The sequence below is a fragment of the Anopheles ziemanni genome, chromosome 2, assembly GCF_943734765.1.
Source record: "Anopheles ziemanni chromosome 2, idAnoZiCoDA_A2_x.2, whole genome shotgun sequence".
NCBI lineage: Eukaryota > Metazoa > Arthropoda > Insecta > Diptera > Culicidae > Anopheles > Anopheles ziemanni.
The window spans coordinates 198,065-223,387 of record NC_080705.1 but is presented as its reverse complement, the minus strand read 5'-3'; the positions used below and the strand labels follow the sequence as shown (position 1 = coordinate 223,387).

General features: G+C 40.3%; 9 protein-coding genes across 9 annotated transcripts; 3 read left to right on the top strand and 6 right to left on the bottom strand.

Annotated features, from left to right (window-relative positions):
• The first annotated feature begins 752 nt into the window (after nucleotides 1-752).
• Nucleotides 753-2,652, top strand: LOC131289876 (protein extra-macrochaetae). The gene is made up of 2 exons (XM_058319218.1): nucleotides 753-1,489; nucleotides 2,439-2,652. The coding sequence occupies exons 1-2, from the start codon at nucleotides 1,097-1,099 to the stop codon at nucleotides 2,466-2,468; spliced, it is 423 nt and encodes a 140-aa protein (XP_058175201.1). The 5' UTR covers nucleotides 753-1,096; the 3' UTR covers nucleotides 2,469-2,652.
• A 3,461-nt stretch (nucleotides 2,653-6,113) lies between these two features.
• On the bottom strand, nucleotides 6,114-7,745 carry LOC131282862 (sodium channel protein Nach). Its single transcript, XM_058312405.1, has 5 exons — nucleotides 7,651-7,745; nucleotides 7,388-7,582; nucleotides 6,660-7,318; nucleotides 6,319-6,594; nucleotides 6,114-6,250 (listed from the first exon to the last, which is right to left on the bottom strand). Exons 1-5 carry the CDS (start codon nucleotides 7,743-7,745, stop codon nucleotides 6,114-6,116), a joined length of 1,362 nt encoding a protein of 453 aa, XP_058168388.1.
• A 724-nt stretch (nucleotides 7,746-8,469) lies between these two features.
• Nucleotides 8,470-10,118, bottom strand: LOC131281650 (uncharacterized). The gene is made up of 2 exons (XM_058310997.1): nucleotides 9,230-10,118; nucleotides 8,470-9,143 (listed from the first exon to the last, which is right to left on the bottom strand). Exons 1-2 carry the CDS (start codon nucleotides 10,116-10,118, stop codon nucleotides 8,470-8,472), a joined length of 1,563 nt encoding a protein of 520 aa, XP_058166980.1.
• Nucleotides 10,119-10,528: 410 nt separating this feature from the next.
• Nucleotides 10,529-12,061, bottom strand: LOC131282858 (zinc finger protein 347-like). Its single transcript, XM_058312402.1, has one exon. It carries the CDS (start codon nucleotides 12,014-12,016, stop codon nucleotides 10,529-10,531), a length of 1,488 nt encoding a protein of 495 aa, XP_058168385.1. The 5' UTR covers nucleotides 12,017-12,061.
• A 392-nt stretch (nucleotides 12,062-12,453) lies between these two features.
• LOC131289082 (uncharacterized) lies at nucleotides 12,454-13,685 on the bottom strand. Its single transcript, XM_058318284.1, has 2 exons — nucleotides 13,032-13,685; nucleotides 12,454-12,940 (listed from the first exon to the last, which is right to left on the bottom strand). Exons 1-2 carry the CDS (start codon nucleotides 13,663-13,665, stop codon nucleotides 12,486-12,488), a joined length of 1,089 nt encoding a protein of 362 aa, XP_058174267.1. The 5' UTR covers nucleotides 13,666-13,685; the 3' UTR covers nucleotides 12,454-12,485.
• Nucleotides 13,686-15,007: 1,322 nt separating this feature from the next.
• On the top strand, nucleotides 15,008-16,422 carry LOC131282856 (uncharacterized). Its single transcript, XM_058312400.1, has 3 exons — nucleotides 15,008-15,181; nucleotides 15,250-15,684; nucleotides 15,769-16,422. Exons 1-3 carry the CDS (start codon nucleotides 15,008-15,010, stop codon nucleotides 16,420-16,422), a joined length of 1,263 nt encoding a protein of 420 aa, XP_058168383.1.
• Nucleotides 16,423-16,635: 213 nt separating this feature from the next.
• Nucleotides 16,636-17,910, bottom strand: LOC131282853 (uncharacterized). Its single transcript, XM_058312396.1, has one exon. It carries the CDS (start codon nucleotides 17,908-17,910, stop codon nucleotides 16,636-16,638), a length of 1,275 nt encoding a protein of 424 aa, XP_058168379.1.
• Nucleotides 17,911-18,469: 559 nt separating this feature from the next.
• On the bottom strand, nucleotides 18,470-24,671 carry LOC131282550 (WD repeat-containing protein 75). The gene is made up of 5 exons (XM_058312046.1): nucleotides 24,424-24,671; nucleotides 21,919-24,353; nucleotides 21,694-21,854; nucleotides 21,402-21,632; nucleotides 18,470-18,931 (listed from the first exon to the last, which is right to left on the bottom strand). Exons 1-5 carry the CDS (start codon nucleotides 24,606-24,608, stop codon nucleotides 18,530-18,532), a joined length of 3,414 nt encoding a protein of 1,137 aa, XP_058168029.1. The 5' UTR covers nucleotides 24,609-24,671; the 3' UTR covers nucleotides 18,470-18,529.
• Nucleotides 20,420-20,832, top strand: LOC131282551 (uncharacterized). The gene is made up of 2 exons (XM_058312047.1): nucleotides 20,420-20,548; nucleotides 20,704-20,832. Exons 1-2 carry the CDS (start codon nucleotides 20,420-20,422, stop codon nucleotides 20,830-20,832), a joined length of 258 nt encoding a protein of 85 aa, XP_058168030.1.
• Nucleotides 24,672-25,323: the final 652 nt, after the last annotated feature.

The window sequence follows — 25,323 nt, the reverse complement described above, 5'->3', positions numbered from 1 at the left end:
TGAACACTTGTGCCTCTTGCCTAAATGCGTTTTTTTCCCATAGGCATCGGGTACGAGCCTTTGACCCTTGAAAAGCATTCCATGTGGGAATTCTACGCTTTCCCAGCACCATTCTTCTTCCATTCATGTCATTCTTTTTAAACGCGTGATGTCTCGTCTTGAGTTTAAATACATTCTTACAGGTTAAATACAAGGTCGAATCTAAAACCAAGAAATTAAATGACTGTGATTCGTAAATATCTCAGAGGATATGTATTAAAATTATACAGTTGTTGTACTATTACATGTTTTAGCATATGTACAGGCTAAACATCCAGATACGGTAAATGTGGTCAAGATTTAAAAAAAAACTGATCTTTAGCAAACGACGCACCCCAATTGCAGCCATTTTTTAACAGAAAAAAATGCTTTGAAACCTCGCTCCCATAGTTTATGCTTTCTGACGATTTCGTGATGTTTACATACCCATAACAGCATTACGTTGCACGAAAAAGAAGTAAAACATAAGAGAATTCGTTATTCGACATGCAAGAAAGAGCGACCAGTTTCCCATTCAAGCACTACGCGAGTTAAAGCGAGTGCGCATGCGTTACCCTTTTGCAGCCTCCTTCCCATGTCTCTTTCTTCCTTCTCTCTCTTTTCTCTCCAGTGCTCTTGTCAGCGCCTTTTCCTTTCTCGCTTACGATATTTGAGTCTATTTCTCCCGCATCCGAGCATGTAGACTCTTTCTGATGAACATTGTCCACTAAACGCTCGTGGGAACAGGACGTTGTATGTTGAAGTGCTCTGTAAGCACCTTCATCATAAATCGATTCCAATCATAACTCGGTGAATTCAGTTTCAATGAAAACAAACGCTGCTGAAAGTCAATCTTGTGAAATAATTGTACCTTTCTATAGTTGGTTGGCGCTCGACGATTAACCGAATAAGGCTGTTAAAGAAATCCGGAGAGTGAGTGAAGTAGCCCTCTAGTGTGTGCATAAAGTAAAGTGTAATATATTCGGTATTCTTTTGAGACGAAGTTTAGTATTCAGCGCTATTGTGTGTTATCAAAAGCTGCCTCATTTGTGTCGAAATCTGGTAAAAGCATTAAACAATGAAGGCCATCACAGCTGTATGTGCTACTGGTGCCTCTGTTCCTGCCATTGCTAATGGTCGCATACGCCCGCGGCATAGGGAAGGTGAAAATGATCCAGAGATTCAGATGTACCTGTCGAAGCTCAAGGACCTGGTTCCCTTCATGGCGAAGGACCGCAAAATGTCCAAGTTGGAGGTTATCCGGAACGTCATAGACTACATCTGCGAATTGCAAAATACACTCGCACACGCAGACGCATCATCAGACGCATCTGCGCCGATAGGACAACGACAACCGCTAGGCGTACGACCTGCTGCTCCAAACACCATCCTAACCTCCAGCACTACCAACGCCAGCATTAACACTGTTTCGAACTCTTCCGTCATCAGTGAACCAACACCTGCAGCCAGTGTAAGTATCCGGATATCTTTAAGAAAGCAGTTATCTAAGAAATCGTGCGAAAATAATATTCATAGCTGCAACCGACTGTAGACAGATATGGAGATATATGGAGTTTTAGTTGGCTTACTAGTCTTGAAGGACAGTCCCAATCTCTCAAATGTATGTGATCGTCTCCAAAAAGTTAAAAATCAACAATAATCTTGCTTTTCTCTGAACCATAATTTTCCAATCGGCTGCGTCGTTTTAATGGAATTCATCCCTATCCGTTGTCATTCATGAAATCGGTACGGACATTCCTTTTTTTGTTTTCTGTTTGTACCTAGTGCACAAAACCTTGGATGGGGGGAGAGGGGGGGGGGGGGGGGGATGGCGGCGAATGGGGTGAGATGTAGCGGCGGAGCATGTTTTCAACGGCGCCAGCTCCGTGGCGGCGCTCGCGAGTTTAGCTGAACACCTGCATTTCAAGAGGATATTGAAATGAAGTCACCAATACTGCTGAAGGGTGTTTCTTGGGAGGGTGCCGGCGCTGGTGATTGCCTCAATCACCTCATCGCACGCATTTTCTTCAAAAGGGGGGCACCAACAAATAAGTAAATTCATGAACTTACTCTACTTTATCAAAAAAAAAAGCAACCACAATGGATTTTCACTGTAGCAGCAGCATTTAATCCGTAAATGAAACGAGACACCACGATTTTGTCATCCAATCATCTTTTTTTTTTGCAGTTGAAAAATTTGCCTCTTTAGCAATTTCTGGTCATACCACGCAGCGAGATTTTCTAAATCAGGAATCTAGCTAACTTACAAACACTTATTTTCTGCCTCCATACTTCCATTATCAACAAATGCCGGTGTTCAATTTCGTCTTTATTCTTTAGTTACCTAAAGTCTTTAGTTTATATACTCTTGTGAGTAAAGTTTCCCGTAGTCCATAATATTTTCTTCTCTTTTTCCACAGATGGTTGATACAGTCACGACGTCATCTTAAACATCTTTATGATAAACTGTTTAAACGATAAAATGAGCTCTTACATGCGATGCAATATATACATAAATACTATCAATGACTTGATGAACAGTCCACATCCCATGGTTCCCCTTCTTCGTGCCGTGGATTTTCGGCAGATTCGACTTGAGATGGCAGCTTGTGGAGGTAAATTGAGGGAACGAGTGTCTTGCCACAGATTTTTTATGCACATTAAAATAGACTAGTAGGGTTTTACTGCATATGAGAAATCGAGGATGATAAACTCTTATTTTTAATTAATTAATTCCATTAATGTTCTGTGATCTGTAGTCATATGTTTTTATACGATGAAAATAATTACACAAAACGTATGCAAAAATACACCACACATCTGTGGCAATGGAGTAAGAAAATATAGTTTGCTGCTGCAGTTGTGTATGTTGCTAGCAATCCTGGTAACTTCTAATATTATTAACTTTCGCCTGAGTTACATATCCGTGTTAACGTAGCATACCTAAAACAGCTTTTAACATTTCATCGAATTGACCCTTTTTGTTTGAACCGGATTAATTTTTCCATCAGCTTTAGGCCGTTACCGGTAAGTAACGTATTTGTATTTGTGCTCACTTTAAAATAGTTAGGAATTTATTTGTTTCCTCCTCATATTTAAAAAGAGTAAACTCTGAAAATAAAAGATAAAAGCATGCAAGGTATATGGTTGGCCACGAGAGAAATAAATTATTGTGTACACTATACTGTATGTAGTACAAGTTAAGACAAAATTAAGAATAAAGCAAGGAGCAAACACAAATAAAATTAAGAAACAAACAAAATATTTCTATGACTACGGAGTTTTAGTTAGAATCATTATGGCGATCACCTCATAATCTCGACAAAGTAATTCAAGTGTTTATCTTTTTACCAGCCTTCAGACGCAACTAACAGGATATGTCACCGATAATGCCGGCACCGTCATCATCATTCCCACCGAGTATTGCTTTTCGACGGCTCCAGCATCATTTTAGCAACTATTCGTGCATTTGTCTCTAAAAGTGTGCCGCACGTGTTCACCGCCGAGGCCGCGCATTTAAGTGATGTTCCATTGTGGGGAGCAATGGTCGTGACGATCGAAAGCATACACACCCAGTTTTGCGGGATCATTCACTTTTGAGGAGTGCCCGTATCCGACTAATACTCATTGGCTTCCCACTCGTGTCTTGATTCCGAAGCGATTGTAGCTGCAGCGTGATAGATTTGTTGCATTGGCACCACGCACAGGAGAATGAAACCGACTTTCATTTGGGAGACGGATATGTGGTGTTGAATAATATCCTGGTCTGAAGGAATGTTTGCTCCGCATAACACTTTGGGTAACATAAAGGCCAAAGGTACAAGGCTACACGCTACAAAAAGAAAAATTACCAATACGTAGAATCAAGACACAAATTAAGAGCCTGTTGAACTGACTCCTAAGGTGTTACAAGCGTAGATATTTGAAACAAAATTATGACGCCTCGTGTTAATATGCAAATTAATGGAGGATTCGTCAACGACATCGCGGTCAAATAGAGATGGCAGACATCTAAAATTCGGTCTTATCTGATCCATTCCGTGTTTGCACTCCGATAGCCTTAACGTCTTACACCTGCGGCACACGTAAAATAAAGAGTATGTCGCGAGTTTGCACTTACCAAGGGGATGACTCCGTGGTTTTACCGTAGCGTCGCGTTCGTCATCAACGACAGATATGGAACAAGTGCGCGTGTACTACCTGCATATGCCTATGGTGACGCATACAGCCAGTACCAAAGATCATTTGCTTCAGTACAATCAAGTGGTGTACTGGTTGTGTCGAAGTGTGTTTTCTTCCAGCAGTGCTTGTCCACTGTACTTGTTATTTGCACTTGCGTGTGAAATCGCGGACGCAGATAAAAGGAACTTGCGCTATCACGGAAGAATAACAAAAACCAATAAATTGGTAAGGGACGCAGGAATGATTTCTATTCCTATCAGCTTTTTCTAGGTGGCCAGGTGCGCCAACGTTACACCATAGCTCTTCTTCAGCGACGAGGTCGATTGAGGACACTAGAGTGATTGGTACGAGTGCACTCGAAGCTCGTTAAGATACCCGGAGCCGCTATCTATAATCGACAATCTTCCGAACAGAATAGACAGCAAACCCTTATCGTAACCACGTTTAGCTGGAGGCTAATTAATACTAGTAAGTCAACGCTCGGATCTTGATTGAGGAATTGCCATGGAATCACCGTCACCGTCCGGATTGGTGAAGCGCTGATAACGAGTGTCGGTACAGATCCATGCCTAAGTAACACCTGGATGCACCTGGTAATCTACTAATTGCCTCGATTCGACATTGACATGCACACTATCGTTTTGTCCATACACGCACTTCAACGTATTTCGATAACATGTGATTTATTAATGACCTGCCCGTGGAGCATTCACAATAATTGGGTAAAACAACTGAATGCATTTGAAACATAATAAAAAATAATAATTCTACCGACCAAATACAAAACTCCACAGCTTACAACCCATCGTTAATTTAAACCTTCAAAAACTTGTCCATATCAGTGAAACATAAGATTGCCGAAGCATGGTAAAATGTTTCGCAAAATTACATACAAGTATGTCCATAAACACACTGTGTGATTGTTTGAGCGTATGAACTAAATAGAATCCCCAACGATTTTGGGTTCGTTTGTGTTATAAGCATATCGCATCTAACAATCTCTATCTTCATTCTGGTAAAAAAAGTGCTTGGAAAAATGATTTTAAAAAACCCCAAATATACTATTTACCGATGTAACAAGAGTTTTATTTTATGTCACATGCTGCAATCATTTGATCTGATTTATGTGACTTATTCCAAAATCTTTGGGTACATTCAATTGTCAAACATAAGCGGAAACTCTATCTAAAAGAGACAGGAGGACATCATGGCGATGAGTCATACGCATTTCCCGACCATCTGTTATACCGTTTGGGTCCTTTTAACAGTCACAACGAGATGTTCTATAGAATATATCGGGAAAAGGGAGTAACTGGAAAATCCCAATAAAACATCTACCATGCATGATGTCTCCGCTGGGGGTCCGCGACAGCCATGATTGGGCCATGAGCGCCGAGGCTCACCACCTCGACGGCGTAGCTTCGAATTCCAACCGAGACCGGACCCTCCCCTGTACGAGAGGACTGACAATCCACGTACGCAAAGGGAAAAAGTCTTTTAAGCCCTTAACGGGCAGGTATGACCAAGACGGTTGTTACGCCAAGAAGAAGAAGAAGAAGGTGCATGATTTTTTATTTCTTATAAATCAATAGGGTAAACTGTTTAATTTTGCCACATAAGTTTCCTGATTCTGGAAATCAAACATTATGCAGTTCAGATATTTACAGAATACTTTATACAACGATTATTTATTTATCTTTTTAAAGTATATTTAAAAATATATAGCTTTGTTATCGCGGGACCACATTACAGCGTGGTCAGGCAAAAAACTGGTACGGTCAAGTGACTGCGAGCACCCTGCACTTCTGGGTTGCAGCGCACCATACCAGAATCGATTTTTGACACCTGACCGTACCAGTTTTTTGGTATGGTACGGTGTAATGTAGTCCCGCGGTTATTATTTCAGAATAGTATTAGGGCTGTGCTGTATTTTGGTTCTGGTTGCGCATGTATCGCGTTCCATAAGGTCGCACGGAAAAATAGTAAAATATTTCCACAAACGACAACAAACTGGCTCCAACGAATAGCCCCGTTGTACCTCCGACCGACACTGAGAAAACAAAATAAATGAGAAATATGCTAAATCTATGTGCCGATAAGAGTGGGACGACACCTTACCGACTAGGTCGAGGCGACCACGGACCACATTTCTCTTGTAACGTTCAGTCGGCAGAGCGGACAGTTGGATCTCGATAGTAGAATAGCGTCGGTCAGAATCGAAGATGCTTTCGCGTGAATCATGCACAATACCGATGTCCACCTCTGTGCACGAAGGTAAGCAATCACAAACAACCCCCTTGCGGCCGACTGCCCACCTGGGTATGACAATCGTGAGGTCTTCGTAATGCTCATTAAGGCAAATTAAACCCGACATGTTGCACTTCAAGTATGAATCTAAACGAATATGAACATTCAATTTGTAAAATGCTGTCTAACCCACAAACTAGATACATGTTTACCAGTGTTTGGCATCAAATGACTGGTGCAGTTGCAAATCTTCAGCTGCTTATCCTTACGACACTGGACCGAGCATGCACTGTAGCTGTAGTAACGATGGACATCAAGGTTATTTTCATCCGCGAACCGGCACTTCCTTTGCGCCACGCTGACCTGCTTCGCCTCCGGGTCGTTTTCGATGTCCTTGATGGATATATGTCTCTTGTAGGCAATGTAATGATCTACAAGCAGAACATCCGACTTCGGGGTGATCAAATTGGGAACCTCTTCCTCACCGATCGTGTAGACGTACGCTTCGGTGAGGACGGTAATGCTCAGCTTTCCCGGCCCGGTGTGTTTATTTGAGATCATATTAAGCTTAATTGGATGCTTGGCGCTGGTTTGCAGCGAGTTAACAGCATAGCACAAACCCAATTCCGTTTCCATCGGCTGAAAGTATCGGCAGCAATCGAACGGCTTGTCATTCCAGTAGCAATCTTCAAGCGTTTCCTCGCACGAACTCCGGACCAACTCGGCGTATGTGGTAAAGTTATCGGAAAAGCAATTCTCTGCCTTGTCTTCCCCCGTACATTCGTTGACGGTGTGATAGGACTCTCCGCGAAAGTAACCGATTTCGTTCAGTACTTCTTCCATGGCGAAATCGTGATCTTCACCCCACAGCCTAATGGTAGGATGGAAAAAATATGCCTTCATTTTCTGTCCATCGTGCTTAAAAGGACGAAACAATTACTCATCCGCAATGGCCTGAATTCTTTCCATATTTCGCATTTCGCACACTGCTATCGAAGGAAAGCGCGTGTTCCAGTCACGGTAGCTTGTTTCCACCACGAAAGAAATAGCACTGGTTTGGAATGCCTCGAGTGAAGCATCGATGAGAAATGCAGACCCAATCCAAGAAATGATAACGCATGCTATCCAAAAGACGCTGCATGGAACATAAAATAATTTAAATGTTTTGTCCTGACTTTTTGGGAAACATATGCTAACACTTACCGCTCTGTAACATGGTAAGAGTCATCAGCAATAAATTTAACACCATGAAACGTGGAATTTATTAAGTACTCCTTTAGGATGTTTCCAATCCGCATGGTGACGGTAGCGTGGTGGCCAGTTCAGAAGCAGTGCGACTAAATGATACAGTTGGTATGACGAATTCTTAACATAATTGCAGATACGGAATGATGAACTCTCGCACCCGCTTGATGGAAATGGCATTGTACGTGTATTATGAATTATTAATGATTCCTCTCTTCCAACTGCCTAGCCACAATGCAACCCTTGAATGTTACATACGCTACAAACAATATGTGTCGATTAACTCAGCAAGCATTTCGGTCATTCGATTTTTACGAAAGCTTCTCGTCACCCCTTAGGAAGCTATTGAAATCTCCCGAAGAACATAATAAATACTTTGTAAAGCGTTTAGGTATAAGCGGCAAGTGGCTAAAGAACAATGATTCAATAATATTTTCGGCTAGTGAAAAGTACACATGATGCGTCATACTCCGTGCGAGGCAGTACAGCTTCGATATCCATTTTCCCATTTGTAAAAAGTAATTCTTTTACTATTAGATTCAAGGGGGAGGCGCAGAGTTTCGTCGAAAGTCGCGCACGATACCAGATGAAGTCAGTTGAGCCACCTGAAAATCAACGTGTGTTGCCTCTACTGGTATGTGTTTCATCCGGAGCTATTGGCTAAAAATGTCTTAAATTAAAACCTTTTTTTCTCATCACGATCTGATTTGGTCTACGTTACTAATGCCTATTGCTATGGAAAACTATCATAATCCGGGCACCATAGAATCTGTTTCTTCAAACCTGCAGTATATAACGGTCGACCAAATCGGACAACATATCCGTCATAAGTAACCGATAATCATCGTATTGGGACCAAGCTTGTAGGCAAATGTCCACTCCGGCGTTTCGGTCGCCCGGTTGGTGGGGGCTGCCAACAGAGCCAGGTAGTCGATGCTCTTCGCGACATCTGGCTACGAGCTCGACCGGGAGCATCGTCACATGGCGGTACAGTACACTATCGATGAGTCCAGCGAGTCGATACTGATCACACGTATCGTGAAAGGAAGGGAAACCATTTGGAAAAACCTCTCGCACATCCCGATGGAACCAATCGAGTTCAGCACGCAGAGCGTCGTAGTACACATCCAACAACTCCTCGAGATAACGCTCCCGAAAGATTCTTGTGGTTGCGGACATTAATAAGGATAGAACGTCGTAGGCCGGTGGTGCGTAACGTGCAATTTGGAAGTCGATTAATATGCAACTCGATGGACGAGTACCACCCGGTTCGGACCAGTTACCTAAACTTAACACTTCGAATGGATTTGGCTTCTTGATGGATGAACGCTTTCGTCGACGACGCTCACCGTTAGAACAGGCTGGTTGTTTCGATGCCTGTGCTGCAGCTGCTTCTAGCTCCTTCGATTCTTCACGGTCGGACGTCGCTTTCTCGAACTCTGCCAGACGCCCTTATCATGGGAATCGCAAAGAAGAGATATTTAAAACCCTCACTTTCTCATCCACGGGTTTCAGTAAGAAGGTCCAACAGACTTACCTTCGCTACACATACTACTTTCAACGCTTGTAGGAATCATTTCGTACCGGAACATCACGTTATTACTCCACAAATCGCCATGATTCAACACGTTACGGAATAGCACCGAGGGTATGCTAAAGTCATAAATCTTCCGCACAACGTCCGAAAACTTAGTTAGTATCTCATCTAGTCGTTCTAAGCTTGCGTACACATCAATGCGTTTAATCATCTCGCACAGGACGTAAATGGCATTTTCTAAGTTAGCTTTACGCACGTGATCATCATCATATACATAAGCATTTTCGTTCAGGTACCCTACGAACAATTTCGGTATAGGAGCTCCAGAGCGCTCCTCCAGGATTAAGGACGAGGCATGCAGTTTTGCTACTGCTTGGAGTGCCACTTTCAAATGATCAAAATCGAGCAAATTCTTCGTACCTTGCACTATGCTGTAACCGTCCGTTTTTAAATTCTCGAAAACCACCATTCGTTCTTCCTTTGTGTAGTAGGCCGTGGGCACAAATGCTCGTGTACCGATCATCACGTCCTGCAATCTTGGAATGAGATGTTTGTACAACAATATTTCCTTCCGAAAGCATCCCATTTCCTTGATGTAGTCCGCCAACTTTGGTACATTTTCTGGCAGTACTTTTAAAAAGAAGCTTATGTACTCTTCTTCAGCGTATTCCTCTTCCTCTTCTGGCGAATAATGAACCATTTTTTCACGCAAATTCACGTCAAGTATATAGTGATCACCTAAATAACCTACGGGTTCTTCACTAAGACGCCGCACTTGGTAGGACACCAACCGAAATTTGCCATTGACGCGATTTCTTTTGTCCTTGATATAGCTTTTAACTACAGCTTCGATATCATCTTCGGAAAGACCAATTGTCGATGGATTCATGTGGATAATTATTCTACTTACTTCAGCACCTTCAAGTTCAAAAATTGAAGTGGCAAAAGACCGTTCGGATTCTTTTATATAACAGAAGGACAAGACTGTGAAAAGAAAGCGATAAGCAATGCAAATACCCCCATTAGATATCACCTTATCTTCAACCGCAGCATTTATACCAGAGCAGAACTTTGCTTAGCATAGCTTATTCTGGTCCGTACTGCATTACATATTATTTCGTCACCTTACTTGACGTAAAAACGACACGTGTGGTCGGAATGACTGTAGGTTTGTGTTAGAGAATTATACAAAATCTCCTGGTACATTTTGTTAACCATTAAATTTTAATTAATTTATTTCGTACTTTATGTTGGGGAACACTCCTGCATACAAATTCAAAATTATTTACAGTAATATTACTAGCCTAACATCTCTGGCAAAAGGTTCATACTATCATCATCTGCTAGAAAAACTATTTGTTCGCTATTACTGCAAATAAGGCTGACACCATCGGCTTCAATGTTTTGTAAAATTATTGGATTAGAATCAATTTGGAAGCAAATTTCATTCAGTATCTCCTCATTTACTACCTTATCGCCAAAATCAGGTTGCACTGGTGTGGCATCTTCTTCTGCTTCGTTTGCTTTCCGATAGTGTTTCTCTACATGTGCTTGGAGTCTCGATCGTGATCCGTACCCTTCGTTACACTCGTTGCATCGGAAAGGCTTACCAAAATGTTGGTAACTGTGAATTTTCAGCTGTTGTTTCTGTCGAAAACAATCACCGCAAACATTGCACTTGTAGGGGCGCTTATCGGTATGGATACGTTCGTGATCGGATAGATGACTCCTAGCGATGAACCTTTTAAGACAAATTGAACATTCATATTTCCGTGCGGACTCCGGAGAATCGTGATTCTGCAAGTGTTTACGTAGAAAACTACCTCTGGCGAATGCTTTACCACACAATATGCATCGGTGATTTTTACCCAAATGTTGTGCTAAATGTGTCTTTAGAGAATCTTCTTTACCAAATGCACGATTGCAAATATGGCATGTGTACTGTCTTATTCCGGCATGAAGTACCATTTTGTGATCATTCAATGACGATTTTCGTGTAAAGCTTTTTGAACAAAGATCACAGGGGAATAGTTTCTCTACGCAACGCTTTTTATCCATTGACATCACTGCTGATAAATTGGCTTTGCTTTGAAGCAGTACACACAAATTTTCATCGTCGTTTGGATTTTTTACGTATTGTTGCTTGTTGCGAGGCTCTTTTTTACTCTTGCGATGTCCATGCACTTTTAATTCGTGATTGTAACACGACGCTTTGGCAACGAAATCCTTGTTGCAATATTGACAATGATGACGCTTCTCTTGAAGGTGGATTTCCTCATGGCGTAAAAGAAGCTTGCGCATTTTGAATACTTTTTCGCATACCGTACAGCGAAATGGACCTTTTCGTTGGGCGTGGTCTGAAGCTTTCTCTGGGACCTCTTCCTCCTTGACTCCTTGATTAACTCCTTGACCAACTGCAATTTGCCCAATGTCTTCTTCATTTCTTTCAGATCTAACGCTACCAACGCTACTCTTCTCCAGATGACTTATTATCTGAGCAATGTTGGCCTTTGTCTGAAGCTCTTCGTAGCACTTTTGAGTTCTTATTCGAAACAGATAAAAATCCTTCAACATAACTGCACAATGAAGACATATTACGTTCGGCATTAGCGAGGAAGGTAATCCTTTCGTAAATGGCTGAATCTGAGTAAGTTGAGAATAGATTTCACTGAAAGGAATGTAGGATGGTAAAACGTCGTTACACTCTTCTGGTGAGAATTCACAATTGGCTTCAAGCCTGCAAGAAGATATAGTTTCCATCAAACAGCACAAGCAAATTGATTCCATTATTTACGTTTTGCTGCAAAAATCTTGCTTATGATCCGTGATTTCAATTCCATACCATATAACAGGAGGTGGGATCGTAGCCTCGCCATGACAGCTACAACTGTTCTAACGCAGGGGTCGTCTCATCGATTGTCAAAACTCCGTTTAATTTTCCCAAAGTCGCTCTAATATAACCGACATCATCAACCTAAGTATCACTTTTTTTGATACGTTCATAGTTTATTTTTATAATCAACAGATTAATTGAGGAATCCCCAGTCTGGTGTTTAATTTGCCCAATCATAAGGTACTGGATGATAACTAGGTTTATCCTGGTGAAAACTGAAGTTAAATTCTTTGCAATGCTGCGTTTTTTTTAAACTAGTGGTTATGACTCAAAATAAGCATTTGCAACTTTTACATGTTTAATCATTTTGAAAAGAATTATAATACTCGCAAGGAATTTGCTCCTTAAACCACCATACTTTCTTTATTGTGCTATCACGTATTTATCAACAATCTGCGTGATCATATCACTTATACGATTACGGTATTGTTCGTACTTTTCGAAACCCCGTATGCTTGCACGAACAAAAACAGTCGAGTTTGATTTACAGTCAAATTCGTCCGATACACTGTCGCTCCACTCATAACAATCTTGCTCCGGTGGCCAGTGGAAATACATGCAGCTTTCAATTAATCCTGCTAGATGGTAGTGTAGGCACGACTCAAGAAAAACGGATCTTGGTAGAATTGTTTCTACATCAACCTCATTAGCTTTGCAAAACGTTTTTAAGTGATCATAGTACACATTTTTCCAGTGTTCTAAAAGAGGCTCCCTAAAGGTACTTAAGGTAGATATCATTATCAGAGCCATGACGTCGTACGCTGGGGGAGCAATGCGAGAAAATTGAAAGTCAACCAGTTTGGCATCGATCGGTTGTACTGTGAAATGAACCAAAACATAATATAATTTTAATTAATTTTGCATATAAGGTCAAACAGTATTTCATAAATTATCACTAATGGTACTTGCCTTCATTTGCCAACTCTGCGTATTTAAACATGATATTGTTACACCAAAGATCCCCATGATTCAATACATTTCGATACTTTTCCGAAGTTTTGGCGAATTCATATATTCTCCTCATCAATCTGGGAATCTGTTCCAGAATATAGATCAGCTGGGCTGAATTTCGGTATTTATCGATCCTTTTAGTTACTTCGCACATTACTTCAATACAGTTTTCCAAGTTCGTTGTTCGAACGTATTTGTCGCAATTTACGTACACGTTTTCTTCCATCATATTCCTCCCATTAGTATCAGTGAGCTTTCTGCACGCATCAGCCAGCTTGATATTGTTGCATTCCTCGTATATTAAAGACGTTGCATGTAATTTAGCGATGGTTTTCAACGCCACTTCAATATGCGCCTGATCTAGCAAACTCGAACCTCTATCGAGCATCATTGTATAGTCTTGTTGTTTAAGATCGTCGAAGACAATCAGGCTGTTATCCTTCGTCAGGTACACGCTTGCCACAAACGTACCAATGCCACGTACATTCCGGGTCAACTCCGGCAGTAGCTTGCTGTAGACGAATATTTCTTTACTGAAGCACCCCATCTCTCCTATGTATTCGGCTAGCTTAGGGTTAGTTTCCGGAAGCATCTTCACGAAGTATGAAACGGAATTCGAATTCGATGACGCAATAGCGTTCGTAGCTACCCTCCTGGAGGCTTTGGTTGCTGGTTGCTTTTGCTCGTTTTGTGCACCATTATCCAGTACTACCCGTAGCGTTAAATGGTCCGCCAAATATCCGATGGGTTCATCAGCTAGTCGTTTCAAGCAATACGATTCAACTTTGCCGTAAGAAATATTACTGTGCTCCAGCACGGCTTGAACATCCTCTTTACTGATCACTTTTAAGTTCACGGGATCCATAGCCTCTTCCACATAGCAACCTTACGCTTAAAATGTTCGATCGTAGCTTTGATAACCAAACTAATAGCTTCTAGCGCACGATGATTTGCTTATTCTCACTGTAATGACGTAATCAACTCCAACAAAACCACCATATCAGTATACCCGAACGCAATGGGTGGAAAGTTCAGCGTATTCAAACTATTTGGCTGAATATGGTAGTGGTCTACGAAGTTGGTTTATTTTTTTCCTTAGCTTTCAAACTTCCACATTGTAATTCCGACAGATTCGATACAAAGTGGAGCAATGGGAGCTCTTCCACTTTCAACAATTTGCTAGACAGATAGTTTCTGCATGCAGCGTACACGTCACTGTTCTATAGATCTACTTTAGATCGATGCGTACTTGTAATGTTTTCCCATCAAGACCTCTATCCTATTGGCCGTTCTCAACAATAATGTGTTTCAGGTGTTTAAAATGTCACACAATTACCATGAATGATATCGTGCCCTCAAAATGGCTATCACGGATGGCGTATAAGCAGCTGATTTTGACGTTTCGCTCAAAACCCGGGGAACGTGAGGGTAACGTATGGAGAATAAATGTTCATAGCAAATTGTATGTTTCTTGTAAGGAATTAATTAATCGTGAATAAAGTCACATGATAAGACAAATTCAATTTATATCACAAAAGATTATTGTTTACCTCCTTTTACATTTACTATTTTAGTTTGAACTGGCGCATACAATTACAGAAGCCAGCAGAAGTGCTCACAAATGATAAGAGTTTTTAAAATATGTATGTTTAATTGGGTGCTGTAAGCACAATTTTAATGATATATATTTACACAGTCACAGTTCAGTGATACGAGAGCGACAGAGATATCGCAAACTAGTGGATGAGGCTAACATCTTTGCAAACAGCATCTAGCAAGATAATTCAATTAAGTACAGATTTATTCATTGTAGGAATCTGTTTCAAGCCGTTTAAAGTGGAACTGGCTTCAAGAGCCGTAACTTCAGTTTGCTATTTTGCGCTATCCGGTAAGGTCACTTTCACAAATTCTCCGCAACCTTCTTACGTCTTACGATGAATTTTTGCGACGGTATCCTTTCCAAAGACGATTGTGCTATTATAATTCGCCAAGATGTTAAACTTTCTCGTAATGCAAGCATAAACATTTTAAAATATGAAATCAAAAAGCTTCCTGGTCACCCAGGTTATCTAGGCCAGTACTTCTTTATCACAATCCACTTTCAAGCTGTAAGTTACGCAATCTTCTGGTTCAGCGTTAGCAACTGAATGTAAAATAACAAATTTAACTGCTGCAGGAATCCAACGTCGTTGAATCAAGGCAATATTTTGCAAAATCGCTTCCTTATCATGATGCGGTCCTGAAAACTGCTGTAGAAGAATGGGGCATTTTTCGGAAGGAAGCTGACTTGTACAGTAAGATCTTTCAAAGCTACGAACGCAAGCCGATCGACGAGATGAAGTGGGCTCCAGAATGTTTTCTAGCTCGAAGCGACTTGATAGTCATGGAAGATCTTACAAAATCGGGATTTCGAGCTATGCCATTTCAAACGCCCTTCAATGATGCTCATATGAAATTGGTCTTCGATCGCCTGGCCCAAATGCATGCATGTTCTATTCAGTTTGAAATCGAGCACCTTGAAGGAAAATCCATTGGTTCACTTTTCAATGATGAAATACTGTTTGAAACCACCTTCACACCGAAAAGTGGTTGGTTTGTAGCAGGTCTAAAAGTAAGTGGCGCTAAATTAGGATTATAGAATCAAATATATTTTTACTAAATGTGCTAATTCTTTGTTAACTATCATTTACTACAGGGTATTTATGCAATTGCATTAAATCGACTTGCGAATGATGCGTCACAGCGTTCAGCAATCAAAGACCAATTGTGGAGCGTCTTGGAGCAAAGCTACACCCTAGTGAAATGTACGAATCAGTTTCGTTCGGTGATAGTTCATCGTGACTTGTGGTTTAACAATATTTTGTTCAAGTTTGCCGAAAAAGATGACCATTTCACTAATCCGATAGACTGTGTGTTGGTAGATTTTCAGCTGGCACGGTATTTACCTCCCGCTTTCGATTTCATGTGTGCTCTGTATCAGCTGACAAATCGTGTGCAGCGAAAATGTTCTACAGATTCGTACATTGAATACTATTACGAATCTCTGCAACGTAAGCTAATTAGCTTCGGTCTGAATGGCCGTTCTATACTCTCCAGGAAAGAATTTGAGCGGAGTCTTAAATACTATAGGATAGTTGGGCTCATTTGGGCTGGTGTGCTGCAAGGATTCGTCAACTTTCCCACGGGAGTATTGGATCAGTTACACGAAAGTGATCCCGATACCTACACACGGATATCTATGGAAAATCGGGATGATTTTATTTTAAAATATTACGATTGCGATCGTTTCTATCGTGAAACCATGGATGACATAGTAACAGAAATATTAGAGTATTTGGTTGATAAATAGCATATCAAAATGCACCATTCCATTCGATGATTATCAAGGTTCTCCATAAATAGCTTAATAATACTGTACACTGAATATGTGAATGAATTTGGGTGTGAATTTGTAATTTATTAGAACCCTACCCTACTGTTTACAAGTTTTATTAGTACACTATGTTCAACGTTTTTGAATAAAGCAAAACTTATGAATGGTATTACAAACTAAAAATTCAAATTATATAACTTCAATTAAATCTCTAATTATACCTATGATTCTCTCACGATAAACCTTATCGTTCTCTAAGACCTCTAAGCACATTTTGATTTTGGATTCTCCGCTAAAACTATTATAACATTCAGCAGAAGAAAATATCTTATTTACATAGTCTCGCGGAAGCAGCGTAACGTGGTTCATTAGAAAATTGTCAATTAAGCCGGATATTTTATACGTTTCACAAGATTTGTAAAACGATTCCTCGTTTAGTTCGCCAGGTAAATCGCAATCCAAATGATGGCATTTCAGCTCCTCTAGCACTCGTTGGTAGTAGAACCGAATCAGCTCCTCGCGATGAATCCGTCGAAAGTGGCCAGTTGTTGTCAGGGTGATGAGCATATTTAAATCGTATGCAGGAGGAGCGTACCGTGTGAACTGATAGTCTATTATCAAACACTCCAGCGGTATCGACCGTCCATCAACGGCAGTATATCGGAACATCATATTATTGGACCAAAGATCACCGTGGCAAGCAACATTCCTGTATACGCTGGATGGTTTTACGAGTTCGTAGATTTGTTGCATAAACTTTGGTAGTTTCTCCAGAATCGCTATTAGTTGTGGATTATCTTTTTCAATCATTCGTACCATTGCAAGTAAAACATCTATTGCATTGTCTAGTTCTTTCACTCTTGGATTATTTTCTTTTCGAACCCAAGCGTTTTCTTCCAACACTCCTGGGGCAAGAACTATTAAACTTTCGCCAGTTTCCTTCTCTAAAAGCAACGAAGCAGAATGATATTTGGCCAGGGCAACCAATGCGCATTTTAAATGTTCCTTATCGAAAATGCCAGCTGATTCGTTGGGAATGTTTCGGAAACCTTGAACGTGTAGATTCTCCAATACTAACAGTTGTCCAGCTGGTTCTAATGCAAGGAAACATTGTGGAGCAAAACGGGAAAATTGTCCCATTTTTGGAAGTAATTCACGGTACATATTGGACTCCTTACGAGCAGTTCCTATCGAATGCAGATAATCAGTAAGGGCAGGAATGCCTGATGGTAATACTTTGAGGAATAGTTCTACTGAGGACTCGGAACATTCACTGGATTCCAACACCAACATGAAGTGATCTCCAAGATATCCGACACGGTCCTTTGCAAAAGAACGTACTCGTCCATGTACTTGCACAGCGTGATGGGATCTAAAATATGTTTGCCAAATTGTCTCTAAATCTCTTTTACTTATACCAAATTGGTCAACCGAATAATAAACTTGATCACTTGAAGCTGACATTTCTACGAGTGGTAGCGAGACAACTGGTTATCAAACGAATAAAGGTTATCGGAAATCTGGAACACTCCAACTCGTCACGTTGTAATGTAGATGGAAGTATTGGTAGGAATAACTAGATGCGCATGCAATTCCTCAAGAGGCAATCTGTGGTGGTTGGCAGTATTGGTGAAACAATACATGAACGAAAATTAAAGCTTCCATAGCCATAAAAAACATAAGATTCCTTGCATCATAACTTTTTTCAATTGGAAATTTTTTTTTCCATTTCGATGAAAACGCAAATGTAATGCGCACCCCGCTGATAATCTCGTTTGAGTTGGCTATCAAATCCGCCAAAAACACGCACAATCTGCTCTATCATATTCCAGCGAAAGCGACATTTGTTTAAACTGTTTTTTTATTATTTGAAATACCATAGATTAAGTTTTACACAATTTGAAGCCCGAGGCAAGTTTAGAAAATTTGAATGGAAAACATTATTTGAATAACATTTGAACAGTTGTGTGCCGTGTTCATTTTTCAAATTGCAAAAAATGAAAGACATTTTATTTTTCACAACGACTTTTACGATAGTGATTGGGCTAAAACTAAAACTTTTTCAAGTGTATCGCTGAGGTATTTAAAAAAATATTTCTATTAATTCATCAGGCAACTTTTTCAGTTTCATGCTTAACACATTTGCAGTTCTAGATATATGATTTTGCTTCATTTGGCTAACTGCAGCAGCAGTTGCTTTACGCGTATTAATCTTTTGCTTTAATTGAATCATGCTATCATTCGAACTAACTTCATCTTCGTTTCTAAAATCAACAGCAGGATCATTTGTAGCATTTAAAAAATTATTACCGATCTCACAAAAGACAGCTTTGTCTGTTGGATCAGCGTTGGATGTGCCCTGCCTCTGCTGGTCTTGCAAATTGCCTTCCTTTACCCGATTATCCCCGCTGATAAGTAACGATCGCAGAAAATCCCTACACAATAAATTTACTGGAGCCATTGTATGAGAAGATGAACCAACAATCTAGAAAAGAAAAAACAATATATAGTTATTGAATTATTTTTCATTATCCAACAAGAAACACAGTATCTTAAAAGGTGTAATATTTTGTAAAGAGGTACAATGGTGCAACAGCATGCCAAGAGAGATTGACGAGGCTTTAAATGTTCGCGAGTTCAAGCGTAGTAAAACCCAGTAAAATGTGAAAAGTTTACGCGCGCGTAAAAGTGGAATTTTAAGTTGATCTTTCTGTAGGAACTGCATCGGCCGCTTTTTTGCAATCACGTGGCAGGCACCTCGAATTAATCCATTGATGATTTTTTTGACGGGACCGACTGTCTGACGAATAAGGTTTGCAATATGCCAATCCTTGAAAGTGGTAACTCCCCTCCATATGTTGGACAAGTGAGATACGGCCACACGAATAGGAGAGAGAGCATTTTTTGGCCGTGCACCCCGGAGAGTATATTTCATTATTTCTGTGTTTTGAACGTTGTGCCAAGCGCTGTATGCAAGGAAAAGAAAGCTGACTGGTCGGTTTCGTGAATGGTCACTTTGATACCACCACTTCGTGATTTGCTTTGTTAATTGCTCACAAATATCTTAAGATAACTCCGCCATTCTCAAAACTATGTTGGGGTAAGAGATGGGACTCATCATCCATCCTTAAATAGAAAGCTAAACAATTATAACTCTATACGTTAATTACGTGGATTAAGGCATTACGATACTTGCCCCTAGATAATGAGTCGTCTAGTACAAGGGAAGGGGGTCTGGCAACGCAACCGAGGGGAGGTTCCATCGCTCGTGGGTCGATTTTATACGGCTACGGTACGGCTACCCAGGTCCCAGTTAGTGCATAATTTATATTTATTCATCTTTATGCATTTATTCAAAAAGGGATATTGTTTCATTAAGTTTACCCCATAATATACAAGTTCCATTTTGTAAGACGACCCGTTGTTGATTTGATTGCCGTTTGCAGGTTGGCAAATGTCCTTTAAGTAATATATCATACGTCGTATACAGGATTCGCGATTAGCAAAAAGTCGAACGCAGTGGGTGTATAAATAAATAAACGACATTTTCAGCAAAGATGCTTTCGACAGGTACAGCGACAACCCGTCGAGTCTTCATCCTGGATGCGTCTCTCTCCACGAAATTTGTAATCCGCAATTACTATATAAGCGTCGATCTGAATTATGTGAGATGATTAAAAGCACTGTGCCGATTGCACAGATCACAGTTCATTGTTTCCGTAGTCTGCCAACATTTTACGGTAAGCCAATTTAGCAAATTTTATTTTTGCTTTTGTTTCTATTAACTTATTCAATAAAACCATAGTCTTCATAGAGCTTTTTTGTTTACTACATTAAAAGTACAGCAAGTGTTAATTTCAAATTGTAACATTTTTACCCATTCTGATGTTTGTTCTAGAGCATAGAAGATTAATATACTTCGTAAAATTCTGTGAGGTTGTAACAAATCGAGAACGTGTTATTTTACAACAATATGTACTTTTACGGGCTTCTTATATCGCTTGTGGTAGCGGTTTGTACCTTTGGCACAACACTCGTCCATTGTTGGCCAGTGACCAACCCTGAAATAGTAGACAGCCTGATTTTTGCCGATCCTGAAGAGGTATGTACTCACAAATCTGCTTCCGCTTAATAACTCATTCTACCTATTCGGATGAGCAGATGTTGTTCTTCAGTCTCTATACTATCAGTAAAATCGTGGATTGTTCATCAAAAAATGGTTGTGTGTTAAACTTATATGTTGTCTTTGTTTCATAGGCAGCTCAGTCGATGCGAGATATACCTCAGTGGCATTGCCTGCGGTATTTCAAGCATGACATTCATCTGATGCGACGCTGTCGTAACTATCGACTTCACATGCTGCGACGGCCAAATGATATGATATAAATATCGAACAAATTGTTTGAAAACAAATTAATATATAGTTCTCCCTTTGCTTCCTATGCGTTATTCTATTTTTTTTGCTCAATATTCAACAAGATGAAAATATATAATACCATTATGGTTTATGGAAAACCCCTTTCCGTAACGTATCCGTAGGGAATAATTTAAGCCAAATGATAGATAGACAATACCTATATAACAAGCATATTCGAACAGTAGAATATTAAGAGAATCAATATATCCAGAAAATAATTATGGAACCCTATCCTTAATGCACTTTATATTGCTGTTTCTATTCTCTATAGCGTTTACGTAACCCGTAATTTTAGCACGAAGTGAAAATGATTTGATGAATAATTTATAAAATATAAAATTTTAACCACTTTAGCCAGCGCATGATGATGTATATTTAGGAATGCAATGTAACACACAATCTCACTATCATTAACAATAAATAGTATGACCGAAATGAAATAAAAAAAATAAGCCAAACACGGTTCTATACATATTACCACCAGAATTATTGTAATAATTTTAAAAAAACTCAGAAAAAAAACAATAAATATACTTACATCTCTTAGAGCTGATTTTCCCGCCACTCCAGCATTATTTCCAGAACGTACTTCAGAAATTCTTTGTACATTGCTTCCAACCACCTGTTTAGCGACCATCGCTGCAAAAGGAGTTTTTAATCCTACCGACGATTGTTTTCCACCCTCGTCTGCTACTAGGATTTCTTCGTCATCACTATCGACTGGTGCTAGCGTATCTTCATTGTTGTCGGAGACGAGATGTAGTAGTTCCTGTTAACGAACAGTCAATTTATGAATGTTTTTGTAATGAGTTTTTATGTATCCTATTAACCTGTTTCTCATTGAGGAAGAAAAGCTGCGATGTGGCCTGCCAGTCAACGTTGAAAGACTGCGAACTTGGGTAACGTCTAGGCACCCATACAGCACCAAATACTTTAGGCATGTTACTCCTATGATACAAGGGCATCGGAATATTTGGTAGAAACACATACACTACAGAAAAGATACTACTTAGAATATGGCACGGCTATCAACGATGTAGAACGCATGTACTTACGCTCCTTATCCTTGGTGAAACTAGCGATCAAGTTAGTAATAGGATCGAAGGCGATGCGATCGATCGTAATGGCAGCAGATACCTGAATTTTCAATGATAGTAGGTTCCATACAACGAGTCGATTTTCTGTGTTTACCACTACCAAATGGGAGAACTGCCCGTAGCAAAAGAAGACATTATGAATTTGCAAAAAACTTCTTATCGGATTTTCTATCACTTTCTTCTTGTCATTCATTATATCCTTTTGGGAAGTTTTCTCTTTTTCCGATATCTTCCTTTGATCTGCGATGTTTTTTTGAGAAAAAATGTTGGATATAGCACTTTTTAACGGTGTTGAAGGCAATTGTCGACGCAAAAAGTTTTGCTGCTTTCGGACTGCACGAAACCGTACAGCGTTGGTCATATTAGCACATATCTTCTGTAGATATTGCTGAACTTTATGGACTGAGCGACGGCTTGTTAGCAGCTTATTTTGAATGCGAATCTTCATTTCTTCATTTGTTCGACACGTGGTTCGGAGAGCATAGAAAAGTTCGGCTCTTTGCGACATATTTATCTTGCTGTTTTTCTGGATTTTTTGTACGATATACTTTTTGTTATTTTCCGAAACACTCTCTATTATTTCATCGCGGATTGCATTCATACGACTGATTCGCTGTAGTTTCTGGCATTTTTCAGTAACATCATCGAATAAAGAACTTTTGCCTTTACTATTAGTTAGCGCAATGATTTCAGCAATAATTTTCATCCGTGCGTCGTGGTTAATTAGTTTATTGCCTTTTGCGCCCTTTTGTGATGTTTCGGCCGGAAAGATCATGAGTGCTCTGTTTACACATCCGTCGTAACCGCTAGGAGCGGAAAGAACACATTTCAGCTTAAGCGTATCTGGGTTCCAGATGCAAAGAACATTTCCGAATCCACCGGCCAGCAGAGAAGAATCCTGGGAAAAAGCGACCGACCGCACTGGTAGATTACGATGCTGGACGCAACCAAAACATGCCCACACAAATTTTTCACCTCCATTGGTTGTCTGAACTTCTTCTAAGGACCACAGCTTAATACGACGGTCTTGGCCAGCGGTGGCGCACTGCAAGTCTCGTTCGCGAGAAGTACTGGAAAACGCCATATCATATACTGCTCCGTGATGAACATTTTCCAAATTCGTATTAAGGTAATACGTTTGGCGAGACTCGTTATACTTCCAGAACTTTAGACGCGTTTCAATCGAGTTATGGTTATCGTTCCAGTTCTCCACGGTCGCCAACCAATGCGCATTAACACAAATATTTGAAACGACTGTGTTGTGGATCACGTCCCGGTCTTCTTTTGTGTTGTAATTGCGCATAGCAATGTCCAAAGTGTGCAGCAAACTTTTTGTGTGGGTTGAGAAAAACTGAATACACCCAACTCGGGCGTTCATAATGATGGCATGGGTACGCGGGTTTACTTGTAAACCAGCCGGAAACAGTTCGTCCCCAGGTACATCCGCCGATATTTTGGAAAAACTTTGAACATTTGCAATTTGTTTGTGAAGAGCATTCATGACTTGTATTCCATTATCTGCAGTGCATAAAACTACCTTAGCATTTTCCGGACAAATCGCTATGTTCAAAAGGCTGTCAGTGAGACGGGGTATCAGATCCGCCTTCTCCTCTTGCCCAACACTCCACTTCACCAGCACACGCTCGTGACCACCCGAGTAAAAATGCGTGCCGTTGTTGGAAAATGCCAAACATATAACTGGGTGCGGATGCCAATGATATGTTTCGAAAATTGTTTTGTCTTTTGACAGAAAATTTCGGTAAAGCACAACACGGCCCAATGTGTCTCCGACTGCAATAATAGCTTCCTTCGGATGGCAAGTCAACACTACTGGTTCTCCTCCTCCGCAATGTGGCATACTGCCCACAAACGTTCTCGGCTTCAATTGTACCCAGTACCATCTGTCTTTGGCTATATAAGCGAAAAAGTTCAATCCGTTGCCTCCTGGTGCTGCAATAATCTGCACGGTACTCGCGTCGTTATTTTCCTTAGGAGCCCCACTTCGTTTGTACTTCAAGTTTTCGTGAATTGCGGGTCGGATTACTTCTATAACCACCTTTTTGCGTGGACAGTATTGAATAAACAGTTTTTTGGTTGATGTCCCAAGTACTAGAAACGATGAAACGCCATTCGGGTCGTAAAGAACATGGAAAGATTCGGCGACAAATTTACCCTTCACAATCTCGGATCTATCGATCAACAATCCCGAATCTATCTTCCACGAAATGATGAAACCGTCTCTGGTGCAGCCATAGATGTATTTTCCTTGAGTACGGTCAATTACCACACCGATTAGAGGACTTTCATTAGCTCTGTATTCATAGCTGCGTACAAGATCACCGGTGGTCACGCTGAACGCTTGAATAGAACTTTCATAAATGACAAACAACAGGCTAAAACGACAGAATTACAGATATTACGTTAGGTATAACCATAGGTTGTAGATCGAGCGGCAATCCATACCTTCCATCCAGCGAAAAAAGTGGTACATATTGAACCATATACCCTCCGGCAACACGCTTTATGCGTAGATCTTCATTCGTTGTTCGATCCATGGCCGATTCAAGTGATATCCCTAGTGATTTACTTTGTTGCATTTGCCTTGTGTTAATGTTCGATTTAACTAGAGGGGCCGTTTCTATGCACATATTGCAAAAGTATTCTCTTTTAAACACCAATTTTAGAATATTATTATTCTACACCGATATCTAATTCCCAATTCGCCGGAACAACACGCGGTCTTGTCAAGTTTCGTAGATTTACAGGTAGGCTACTATCGAAAAATTTGACATTTCATTCAACATACTCGAACCAGTTCCCCGGTGAAAATGTATATGAAAATTATCGATCGTGCGGTTTTGTCGTACGAAGGAATAAAATAAGTTGCATTTACAAAACCTATGTACGGAAATCGTATAGTTAGTACAAATTCTACCAATGTTAGTTGGTTGCGCCTTTTTTCTTCTCAATCATTCGTCCGAACGCAATAAGGGCAGTATTAACAAACATATGCCCTGTATCAGGGAGGATTCGGTTTTAGCTACTTTAGCTACTTGTTTAACTCATTAAAGCACTTAGCAAAAAATCTTAAGCGGTGGCAATGACCTTTAAAGTTTGGAGCTCTAAATTTAATTTAAAAATCAATTTAGTGGGCATAGTTTTTTTAGCGCACGTAAGTCAAGTTAGATAGACTAATGAGGACGAATTTTTACCCATCGGGTAAAAATATACAGCAGAAAGTAAAATAATCAGCATCATTTCATCAAGTCTGGGCATTTGAACAGCCCTTCGCATCGTCAGTGACCTGATTTCTTCGTGTGAAAAGAAAAGAGAAAGATTCCATGCAAGACGATGAGCAGCTTT

Bases quoted from the DNA above. Each gene is read 5' to 3' on its own strand.
- LOC131282853 (XM_058312396.1), bottom strand. From the start codon at position 17,910: ATGTCAGCTTCAAGTGATCAAGTTTATTATTCGGTTGACCAATTTGGT.
- LOC131289876 (XM_058319218.1), top strand. From the start codon at position 1,097: ATGAAGGCCATCACAGCTGTATGTGCTACTGGTGCCTCTGTTCCTGCC. The intron at 1,490-2,438 runs GTAAGTATCCGG...CTTTTTCCACAG, and splicing joins AACCAACACCTGCAGCCAGT to ATGGTTGATACAGTCACGAC.
- LOC131281650 (XM_058310997.1), bottom strand. From the start codon at position 10,118: ATGAATCCATCGACAATTGGTCTTTCCGAAGATGATATCGAAGCTGTA. The intron at 9,144-9,229 runs GTAAGTCTGTTG...TCCCATGATAAG, and splicing joins AAGTAGTATGTGTAGCGAAG to GGCGTCTGGCAGAGTTCGAG.
- LOC131282551 (XM_058312047.1), top strand. From the start codon at position 20,420: ATGTACTTTTACGGGCTTCTTATATCGCTTGTGGTAGCGGTTTGTACC. The intron at 20,549-20,703 runs GTATGTACTCAC...TTTGTTTCATAG, and splicing joins TTTTTGCCGATCCTGAAGAG to GCAGCTCAGTCGATGCGAGA.
- LOC131282550 (XM_058312046.1), bottom strand. From the start codon at position 24,608: ATGTGCATAGAAACGGCCCCTCTAGTTAAATCGAACATTAACACAAGG. The intron at 24,354-24,423 runs GTATGGATTGCC...CTGTCGTTTTAG, and splicing joins CTTTTTTCGCTGGATGGAAG to CCTGTTGTTTGTCATTTATG. The intron at 18,932-21,401 runs GTAAGTATATTT...TTTCTTTTCTAG, and splicing joins GAAAATCAGCTCTAAGAGAT to ATTGTTGGTTCATCTTCTCA.
- LOC131282858 (XM_058312402.1), bottom strand. From the start codon at position 12,016: ATGGAATCAATTTGCTTGTGCTGTTTGATGGAAACTATATCTTCTTGC.
- LOC131282862 (XM_058312405.1), bottom strand. From the start codon at position 7,745: ATGCGGATTGGAAACATCCTAAAGGAGTACTTAATAAATTCCACGTTT. The intron at 7,319-7,387 runs GTAATTGTTTCG...TCCTACCATTAG, and splicing joins ATTCAGGCCATTGCGGATGA to GCTGTGGGGTGAAGATCACG. The intron at 6,251-6,318 runs GTAAGGTGTCGT...TTGTTTTCTCAG, and splicing joins TGGTCGCCTCGACCTAGTCG to TGTCGGTCGGAGGTACAACG.
- LOC131289082 (XM_058318284.1), bottom strand. From the start codon at position 13,665: ATGCTTCCGGAAACTAACCCTAAGCTAGCCGAATACATAGGAGAGATG. The intron at 12,941-13,031 runs GCAAGTACCATT...TTCATTTCACAG, and splicing joins CGCAGAGTTGGCAAATGAAG to TACAACCGATCGATGCCAAA.
- LOC131282856 (XM_058312400.1), top strand. From the start codon at position 15,008: ATGAATTTTTGCGACGGTATCCTTTCCAAAGACGATTGTGCTATTATA. The intron at 15,182-15,249 runs GTAAGTTACGCA...TAACTGCTGCAG, and splicing joins TCACAATCCACTTTCAAGCT to GAATCCAACGTCGTTGAATC. The intron at 15,685-15,768 runs GTAAGTGGCGCT...CATTTACTACAG, and splicing joins GGTTTGTAGCAGGTCTAAAA to GGTATTTATGCAATTGCATT.